Source organism: Lissotriton vulgaris, chromosome 2_1 (genome assembly GCF_964263255.1).
Source record: "Lissotriton vulgaris chromosome 2_1, aLisVul1.2, whole genome shotgun sequence".
In the NCBI taxonomy this organism is placed as follows: domain Eukaryota; kingdom Metazoa; phylum Chordata; class Amphibia; order Caudata; family Salamandridae; genus Lissotriton; species Lissotriton vulgaris.
In genome coordinates this window covers 952,958,209-952,968,032 of record NC_141687.1, presented here as the reverse complement: position 1 = coordinate 952,968,032, position 9,824 = coordinate 952,958,209, and the positions used below count along the sequence as shown (strand labels likewise).

Here is a 9,824-nt window from a genome sequence, read left to right as displayed (position 1 = left end):
CCATTAACTGAAAAGAGGTTGAAAGCACAAAAAATAGCAAAAATAGGTTATGTCCCAGAAAAATGGCAAAACTGTGTAAAAAAAATTTAGTTTTCTGACAAACGTCTGCTTGTCCCTGAAAGCTGGTGATTTCAGCACCACAACCCCTTTTTTGATACCATTTGCAGGGAAAAAACAGACTCATTTGTTGCTCTTTTAAAAAAAAAAAAAAACCAACCTTTTGAGCAATTTTGGCTAATTTCTGTGTCTCCGGGGGAATCCACAAACCCTGGGTACCTTTAGAATTCCCATGATGTTGGAAAAAAATGACGCAAATTTTGCATGGATACCTTATGTGGTCAAAAAGTTACAGGGGCCTAAGCGCGAACGACCCCAAATAGCCAAACAAAGGCTTAGCACCGGGGTGGAAATGGCCTAGCAGCGAAGGGGTTTTAGGCCTGTTTAAAGACCGCGAGCACTCGTGGAAGAATACAGTCAACAGGGTATTCTCCACAGAAAGGACAGAGACATGCTGGATAGCCTAAAACAAATAAAGCCAGCAAATGAAAAGCAAGCAAATGTGAGTTGCAAACCACAAAGCCAATGGTCAGCAATAGGCGGAATGCATTTCTAGGCCAGCTTTCAGAATGTCCACAACATGTCTTTGCAAACCAGATAGCTGTGCTGCCTGGTAGAACTTGACATACAATAACGAGTGTGCAAACATGCTCTGCTGTAAACTGGAGATGTAATGAGAGACTATCATCGGCACAACCAGTGGAAATTCGAAGTTTTATTTGAATTTGTTTCTGTACACGCCTAACTTCAAACCAGTAGAAAACGAGAAGAGCAAATAAAAGGACTGAATGGGCAGGGTTAGGCCTTCTGGAGGGAAATCTTCTCCAAGTCGTGGATTCCGTCTTTATCGATGATTCGGACGTTGAATGATGGCAAGTTTAGGATGAAACGCTTCTGAAGCTGAAATACGAAGTAAAAATGTAAATTAAATCAGAAATCTAGAACAATTTCTAAAAAAAAGTGGAATATCAATATAATTTACAAATCATTGAACTAAACCTTCCAGTCATGGTGCTAAAGCCATACTTGGAGAAACCAAACATTCAAGAGTTTAACTCGAATTCTACGTACTACTACTGGTGCACTTAATGTGGGGGGAAAACAGTCTATACATTAATCTAAAAACACTATAAATTTCATAAGTCTTTTCATCAGCTCTTCAATCTTCCTTTTAATACACAGCAAATAATTTAATGTGCAGTTATTACTTTACCTAGTGAAATAAAGGTAAATGAACAGTGAGGAAATACATTCTTTCACCTGCAAAAATTGGGTATCTGATAATACAACACCTATAATAGGGGAAAGACTTGAATAGAGGGTTATGTTCTCCAAACTGTGATTAAAATGACATTTAATTCTAACTGCATTGTAGGAAAAACATTTACAAAGATAAACATTCATTTAACCATATAAATTAGCAATCAATAGAATGGTAAATAAACTAGGCTCCAGGGGATGGACAAACAAGCAGAGGATATAAAGTCATCGAATACGAAGGCAGGGAATGTGACAGACAAGAAAACCAATCAGTGCTAAAAAAAGGGTTAACCAAAAGTCCTCCCTAAGTACAGGTATTGTCCACAATAGGTCTTTAACCTCCAGGCTGCGGCCGCGATTCTGGGCCTGTGCGGCACATTCCAATCGCGGGTGCGGTCATGACGGCCCGGAGCCGTCATCAGCATACGAACACTGTGTGCCATGACAGCTCCCGGCCGTCATCAGCATGGAAGGGGTTAAATAAAAATTAGATACAGCTGTCTGTAGGGGATAACTAAAAATCCCCCTTTAGTTTGATGCATCAGTGTCTTACACCTCAGGTTACTTGCTTAGGAAAATAAAATGTAAACGTTCACTTTTTTATGTGTTGTGCAGCAGGGCTAAAGAATTTTGAAAAAAGTCTTTGGCACGGTCTTTGTGGTTATTGATCTGAGTTGGACCAGTAACTTATTAAAAAAAAAAAAACTCACGAAACCCTTTTTATTTAAAAATGCGGATGGGAAAGCAATGGGGGAGGGTGCAGAAACAACACAGAGGGGCACGGGTTAGAGTCAGAAGCAACATAGGGGCACATGTGAGGGAAGCAATAAAGAGCGCACGGGTGGGAAAAGTAGACGGCAGAGCAAGGAGCAGCAGTGGAGGACAGGAAACAGGCAAAAGGGCGAAATGTGCAGTGGACTGTGGAGAAGCACAAGGGTGCGAAAGCAACTATGGGATGTGGGGAGGGGGGTACACGAGGGTGAATGCAACATGGAAGGTGATATGGAAAGTGCACCTGAGTGACAGCCACAACAAAGGGTGCAGGGCAAAAAAAGGATTCAAGGGACAAAGCCAAAAAACACAACCAAAAAGGAAAAAAAGTAGTGTTTGAAACGCAAGCAATGCAAGCACAGAAGCCAGCCAATGAAGAGTGATGATATGGCGACAATTATTATGCTTCATGGGAGGGCAAACACAAGTCTGTCAAGCTGGGACACAAATATGAAGCAACCAAATGAGTGACTGGAAAGCCAACCAATTGAACAGAATGGGCGGGCTCCAATCCCCTGTATGTTCTTGATAAGTCTACATACAACATGTCGCAACAAGCAGCTCATGAACTGAAAACGTCAGGGAAAATTTATGTGGGAACCGGATTATATTATGTTTCAACTTTTAGATTTAACCCATCTACATAACCAGTACCGACATCTTCTATTCCATTTTATTCCCACCATCCCGAAGCCCATTTGACAATAAATAACAAGCATTGGAAATGCAATAGGTCTCGCAGTAGTAAAGTTTGAGCTATAGGTGTTATTTATTTTTTTGTTTTTTATTTATGTGTTGTTTTTTCTAAATAGCTAAATTAATAGCTTTCTTCTTTACAAAGCCAATAGTTATAATTTTTGTAAATGTGACACCTCTAGCATTTGTAAAGCAACATGTTTTGTATTAACGGGACTTATATGTGACTTATATGTATTGATATAAAAAAAATCAATGGCTTAAAAAAACAATAATTAATACGTAAATAAAATGGATTTTATTTTATATTGCCAATAGCTTAAAGTTTATTAAATATATTTAGTGAAGATGCTGTGGTTGCGCTGAGTGAGGGTGGGTGAGGGAGGGTGAGGGTGAGTGAGGGGTTGAGGGTGAGTGAGGGTGAGGGGTTGAGGGTGAGTGAGGGTGAGGGGTTGAGGGTGAGTGAGGGTGGGTGAGGGGTTGAGGGTGAGTGAGGGTGAGTGAGGGTGAGTGAGTGAGGGTGAGTGAGTGAGGGTGAGGGGTTGAGGGTGAGTGAGGGTGAGGGGTTGAGGGTGAGTGAGGGTGAGGGGTTGAGGGTGAGTGAGGGTGGGTGAGGGTGAGTGAGGGTGAGGGATTGAGGGTGAGTGAGGGTGAGGGTGGGTGAGTGAGGGTGAGGGGTTGAGGGTGAGTGAGGGTGAGTGAGGATGAGGTGGTGAGGGTGAGTGAGGGTGAGGGTGAGTGAGGGTGGGTGAGGGTGAGGGTGAGTGAGTGAGGGTGAGTGAGGGTGATGGGTTGAGGGTGAGTGATGGTGAGGGGTTGAGGGTGAGTGAGGGTGAGGGGTTGAGGGTGGGTGAGGGTGAGTGAGGGTGAGGGGTTGAGGGTGAGTGAGGGTGAGTGGTTGAGGGTGAGTGGTTGAGGGTGAGTGAGGGTGAAGGGTTGAGGGTGAGTGAGGTTGAGGGTGAGGGGTTGAGGGTGGGTGAGGGGTTGAGGGGTTGAGGGTGGGTGAGGGGTTGAGGGTGAGTGAGGTTGAGGGTGAGTGAGGGTGAGTGAGGGTGAGGGGTTGAGGGCGAGTGAGGGAGGGTGAGGGTGAGTGAGGGTGAGTGAGGGTGGCTGTTAAATCTGCAGAGATTGCGGGAGGATAATACGTTAAAAAAACATTTTTTTTAAAACCAAGCACATCAGCGGTTTCCACGAAACAGAAGGTCCTACATTCCTTCAGTTATTCAATAAGCAAACTAGAACACACACAAAACTACATTTACCAGAAGCATTCCATTTAGCGCCGTGCACTTGTCAATCACCTGACAGTTGGCAAATCCTCATAATGTGATTATTTCTGTGCTCGTGGATTACTTCGTTGGCAGGCTAATCCTTCGAGGCTATGTAAACAAGTCTCCCGAATGCAATTCAGAGGGAGAAAGTAATGGGGCAGCTAATTGGTTAATCCACGCACTTAAGTCTCTGAACCTCTGCATAAAGATCTGTTTTCTTTACGGTCTTGGGAGGCGAGGCTTGTTTTGTTTCAACACGTCAGCTTTACCTAGTCCGGCGGCTGTTCCTCAGAGCGCTCTCTGTCTGGCAGGCCCACCCCTACCCCAATGTGGAAAAAGAGGAGGGAGGGGCGACCGATACGTTTACCAGCCTTTTCTGTGGTGCTGTAAGGAGAAAAGTGTTAGCGAGAAACCGTGAAACACGGAGAGTCGGGAATTACAGCATTATTTTAAAACAGGAAACCCTGAAAGAGGACATAGATGAAATAAGAAGATAAAAAGAATGGTTCTGCGCCCTGTGCACAAGAGATGATCAAAGGGACACATCGATTACTTCTAATGAGAAAGCACAGACGACAGAGCGCATTCAAGAATTCGAGAGAACGAGCTCCGATACTCATTCTTTGGAAGGGCTCCATGAGAACAGAGCCTGGAGGCACTGATTGACAGCAGGCAGCGGGAAAGGTGCAAAGGGGATTTTATTTGGGTTGTAGCTTAATGCCTGCGGTGGCCTGTGTGTTTTGAAGTAGCAAGAGGCTGTATGAACAAGACGGAGGGAAGAGAGGGGAGGGGGGAGGAGAAATGCGACACGGCGGGAAGGGGAGGGGGCGGAGCGGGTAAAATAAACAAACAAGACGGAGGGAAGAGAGGGGAGGGGGGAGGAGAAATGCGACACGGCGGGAAGGGGAGGGGGCGGAGCGGGTAAAACAAGACGGACGTGCACGCGCTTTTAAGCTCAATGCGCATGCGCATTGAGCTTAAAAGTCACGGGCACTGCAAGGAATCGCCACGATTCCTTGCAGTGGATAAAGAGTGGATAAGCCCCCATAGTCTCGCTTGCTCGATGCGCATCGACAGGCGAGACCTAAAAAGGCCGAAGAATTCTAACTCACGATAAAAGTTTACACTCAATTACACAAAACACGTGCAGCCCAAATGGCACCTGGAACCAGGGGCAATACTTTATAGATACACAACAGTGGTTTCAAGTAAGGCAATGCAGAAACATGAATTGTCAAGATATCAGTCAAAGAACAAAAGCAAAGTAACTAATTGTGATGGAGAAATGAACAAAACAGGGTGCCCACTAATTTGTTTTTAACCCGTTCTGTGCTCAGGATGGCCCCCGGCCGTCCCACGTGGCGGTGGGCGTTTGCGGATGACAGCCAGGGGACGTCCGAACCCTGCCCACTGATTAAAACTCCCGCAACGCGGCGGAATTCGCGCCGTGGTCAACGAGTTAAGGAAGCATATTAGATTGACATTACTCAACAACAAAATGGACACAGAATAAAATTGTGGTGATTAAGTTGTACTCACTGTGTGAGCGCTTTAATAGTACAGAGTGTGTACAAAAGGAAAACGACAATGAAAGACATCATAGGATTTAGCAAATGCAAAAATTTAATTTCAAAGGTTAGCAATTCATTCCGAATGTCAGGCGCGTAGACGGCGTTCCAACCCAAAAGAATAAGCTTTTTCTACATTTCTCATTTTTACAGAGACCCTTCTCAAAATATGTCAAGTGTCGCTGCATTTACGTAAGTGGAGTTGCAACTGTGCTATAATGTGTTGTTTTACAAACATCACATATGGAATTCAATGTAATGGTGAAACTTTACAACAACTCGATTTTTTTCACCTCTCTTGCCCTTTTTTGGTGGTTTACCTTGACTTTTTCACAAGTTTTCTTTTTCCACAATTATTATTTTGCATTTAATGTTTTTATTTCTGTATGGTGTCTCTTTCGGGTTAATCCCCCCCACCACTTTTTTTTTTACAATATCTTTTTGTACAATATCTTTTTGTAATTTGCAGATCTTTCGGTGTTCATAATTTTGATTAAATATGCCTCTGTATTTTTAAGGATTGATTTTCCAATACAAACCATTCTTTTTGTGGTTAAGTTTTTTCATGTTATTTCTGACACATTGGTCGATGGACATATTTTTGGAAGCTTCTCTCCTGCGTTTTGCTTTCCTCATTCTTTAGCGGTCTCCCGAAGGACGTGGACGCTCCTAAATAACTGATGCATACAGCCAACTGGTATCTTTTCGGTTTTATGGGGCTCTTGGCCGCTACCTTAGCCATGTGCCCTAAATATTTTCAGGGGATTTTACTGGAGATTACCACCAAAATCAGGTTTTTACAAGCCCAATATATACAGGCCTTTCTACAGTGTTGCAGTAAGTGTACATTCTTGTTTTTCTACCAGTGATGGAACGCTATAGAATTTGACACCTGTTGTTGGTACTTTACTTATTTTTAATAATTTTATTTTTGGCCTGAATGAGTTACATTTCCTTCTTTATTACAAATTCAATTGTTCCCTTTAAGTGATGCAAGTAAAGATTACCAAGGCTTCCTTTTGAAATATTTTTCTTTGATTTACAAATTCCAGTGCCCACCCTGTTTTTTTTACAGAAATTATGCCCATGCTCATTTAATTTTTCTTGTCCTGATGATGATCCACTCATTCTTTTGGGTTGAAACGCCATCAACACTTCCCACAATTGGAATGGATTGATATCCTTTGAAATTAAATTACTACATTGGTTACTAAATATTCTGATATATTCCACTGTCGTTTTCCCTTCTATGCACACTATATACAATTTAAGTTGTACTCACTTGAGCACTAAATCGCCACAATTGTAATCCTGTGTCTATTTTGCTGTTGAGTAATATGAATGTAATATGCTTCCTTAAAACCTAATTAGTGGGCACCCGGTCTCGTGAATTTCTCGATCAAGATTGGCTAATTTGCTTTTGTTCACTGACTGATAATTTTGACAATTAATGTTTATACATTCCCACACTTGGAAACCCTGTTGTGTAACTATACGAATTTTACAGTGGGCATGGTTTTTCGCCATGCATGCTTCAGAGCAAGACTGGACAACAATCACTGTGAGCGAGAAGTAGGTACCTCTAAAGAAGCATACCTTTCCCATTTTCATTTTGTGGATGTTAGCAATTTCTTTGGGTATTAAATGATTTAAGGCACTCTGTGATATAGCTACAGGTGTGCACACCAATCTTTTAGTTATTCTATGTGTGTTCTCAGGAAGTTCAGTGAACTGTAGTTTAAAGTTCATGCATCAGAATAAAGTGTAATATAAATCGAATTTTGTTAAACTTACCCCATTTGAAAAATGAACTAAATACACCACTTGCGGTTCAATACAAATTATGTTAATAGGTTAAATAACTGGTGGAAATTTCCTTAAATTTTAGGACTCCAAAATGTTCTAGAACCCTACTTCTAATTCATTCCAACACAAAATAATTTTTTTAAATTGAAAGTTACTACAAATATATGTATTTCAAAAGTGCAAATGTGTTTAAATGTACAAAAATTGAAACATAACAAAAGCAAATATCAATAGTGAGGCAGCTACCTCAGAAATGGAATAATACTTTTACAATATTTTCCAAAAGTGCTGCAGCATTTAAAGACAAGAACTCACCTAAAGTCTTAAAAACACGGCGCTAAGGAGCAGAGATTAAAGTTTACATTTTTAGTACATTCTACGACGTAATAGTCAAAAAGTTGATTGAATTTTACATTTTTGCTTAGATAAAAACACACTGCTCTCCTGGCTTCTAAATGGTGCAGAGAACGTTCTGTGAAAATAGAAGGATAAGTGAAGAAAAACGGCACAGTAATGGGCTGAATCATATGGAATTCCGAAACTATCTTAGGTAGAAATGGAGGATGAGGTCTAATTACTACCATATAGGAATTATAGATTATAAACGTCTTAACAACAGAATAGGCCAGTAGCTCACTCAGCCTACGTGCAGAGGTTCCAGAAACTAGAACACAGACTTCCACTATAGATGCTGTAATGAAGCTTTGTGAATACGCTCAAACATGTGGCCAAATCAATTTTGAAAGTTCAACGTTAAGCTCCATTGGAAATGAAGATGCTCGTATTGGAGGAAAACTTTTTTCAAGCACTCTAAACATTTTTTAAATATCAGGACCTCAATAAAGGCAGCTTGAAACAGGCCTTTTTTGTCTCTATTACTATTTCAAGTTGAACCCTGACTGAAGCAAATTGCAGCTATAATTTTCTCTTGACAGGAGATGGTTTATAGTCATGCTATTAACACCTTAGGCAGAATGTTTTCAATTTGAAAGCTTTGAGAGCCTTTTGCTTTCTTTATTATACCTGTATATGCTTGTGGTTAGCTCAGGTTTTCATGACATGCGCTCTACAAATCTGCATAACATGAGAAACATAACATATTTGTAGAGTGAATGCCCTAATAGAAATCATATGTACTACTTGTTCTTCGCTATAGGAATGTGAAAATAGGGGTCCTCTATGTTCACAGCACTCATCCACTTCTCGTTCGCAAGGTGTGGAAAGATCTGTTAGCGTACTAACATATGGAATTGTTCCTTGCTGACCCACTTGTTGGCTAATCATAGATCCAGAATTGATCTGTCTTCCCAGAAGAGAAGACATACGTGGACTATATTTTTAGAACTATGTCTAAATCCATTGGTAGGAGCACCTCTGGCATTGTTAGTGTTGATGCTGCAGTTACAGCTAATAAGACCTAGGAGATGATTGAGCCCTCTGATGAGAAAAGAACAGAATCTTTCTGTGTGTACTGAGAACCTCTTCTTTTTCTTTAGGCTGACCGTTTACAATATCTCAATTTTGTTCTCCTTATCTTCACCTCCTCTTCAGCAAGTTGGCCAAAGAAAGCTGATTCTGAGAATGGTAGATTGGGGTCTTGGAGTTGGATGTCCGGTCTCAGTGACAGAAAATATAATCAGGAGGAATGTAATTTGCCACTCTGATGACTTGGATGGAAAGAAGGTGACCTACTTGAGCCACCTCATTAAAGCCATATCTGTATTTTCATGGCAACTCATCTAAAAAGCTTCTGGGGACTATTACCATAACTCCGCGATGTGTGGCATTAATTGCGCCAGCGGTTTTCAGTATAGTGGCCACAGTGTTACGCAACTTTCATACCACATCCATGCTCTTATTCTCTTGATAAAAGGGCGTTGTTGTTTCTGCCTTCTCTGTACTCCAAAAACAATAACAAGAGTCAGGTTTGAGATATGACCATAACACAAATCTTGTTTGAGAGGCTTGTACTTGTTTAGTAAGCAGGGTGTGGTTACTTTCACCGTCGCTGGCGTTAGAAATTTCTCCTTCGCTACATATAGCGAACAGAGGACCAGAAACTGCTCTTGGTTGAAGAGTTTCCATAATGACAGAAAAGGTCTTAGGAACTGCGAGGTGAACATTCAGTTTCTTGGCACTCCAGACCAAGACACGCTTACAAGTGGTAATGTCATACTTCGGGGAAATATTTGAAGGAGATACAGTTGAGCATGTGGGCATATAAGAAGAGTGTATAGTGCCATCATCCAAAAGGTTAGATCTCAGGGGAGATCCTGCAGAACTCTTGTACTTCTCTTTTGGTGAAGGTTGATGCTTATCCAAAACCTAAATGGGAAAGCAGGAACCCTCAGTGGAATTATTGGAGTTGGAGAATGACTTGGCGTTAATGGTCTCT

General features: G+C 41.5%; 1 protein-coding gene across 1 annotated transcript in view; it reads right to left on the bottom strand.

The window, feature by feature from the left end:
• Nucleotides 1-757: 757 nt before the first annotated feature.
• The window catches only part of PSMB2 (proteasome 20S subunit beta 2), a 214,607-nt gene continuing 205,540 nt past the window's right edge, over nt 758-9,824 (bottom strand). The window contains exon 6 of the mRNA XM_086956505.1: nt 758-957. Within this exon, the coding sequence (XP_086812631.1) occupies nt 856-957 (102 nt within the window). The 3' untranslated portion in view covers nt 758-855. The remainder of the gene's footprint in view (nt 958-9,824) is intronic.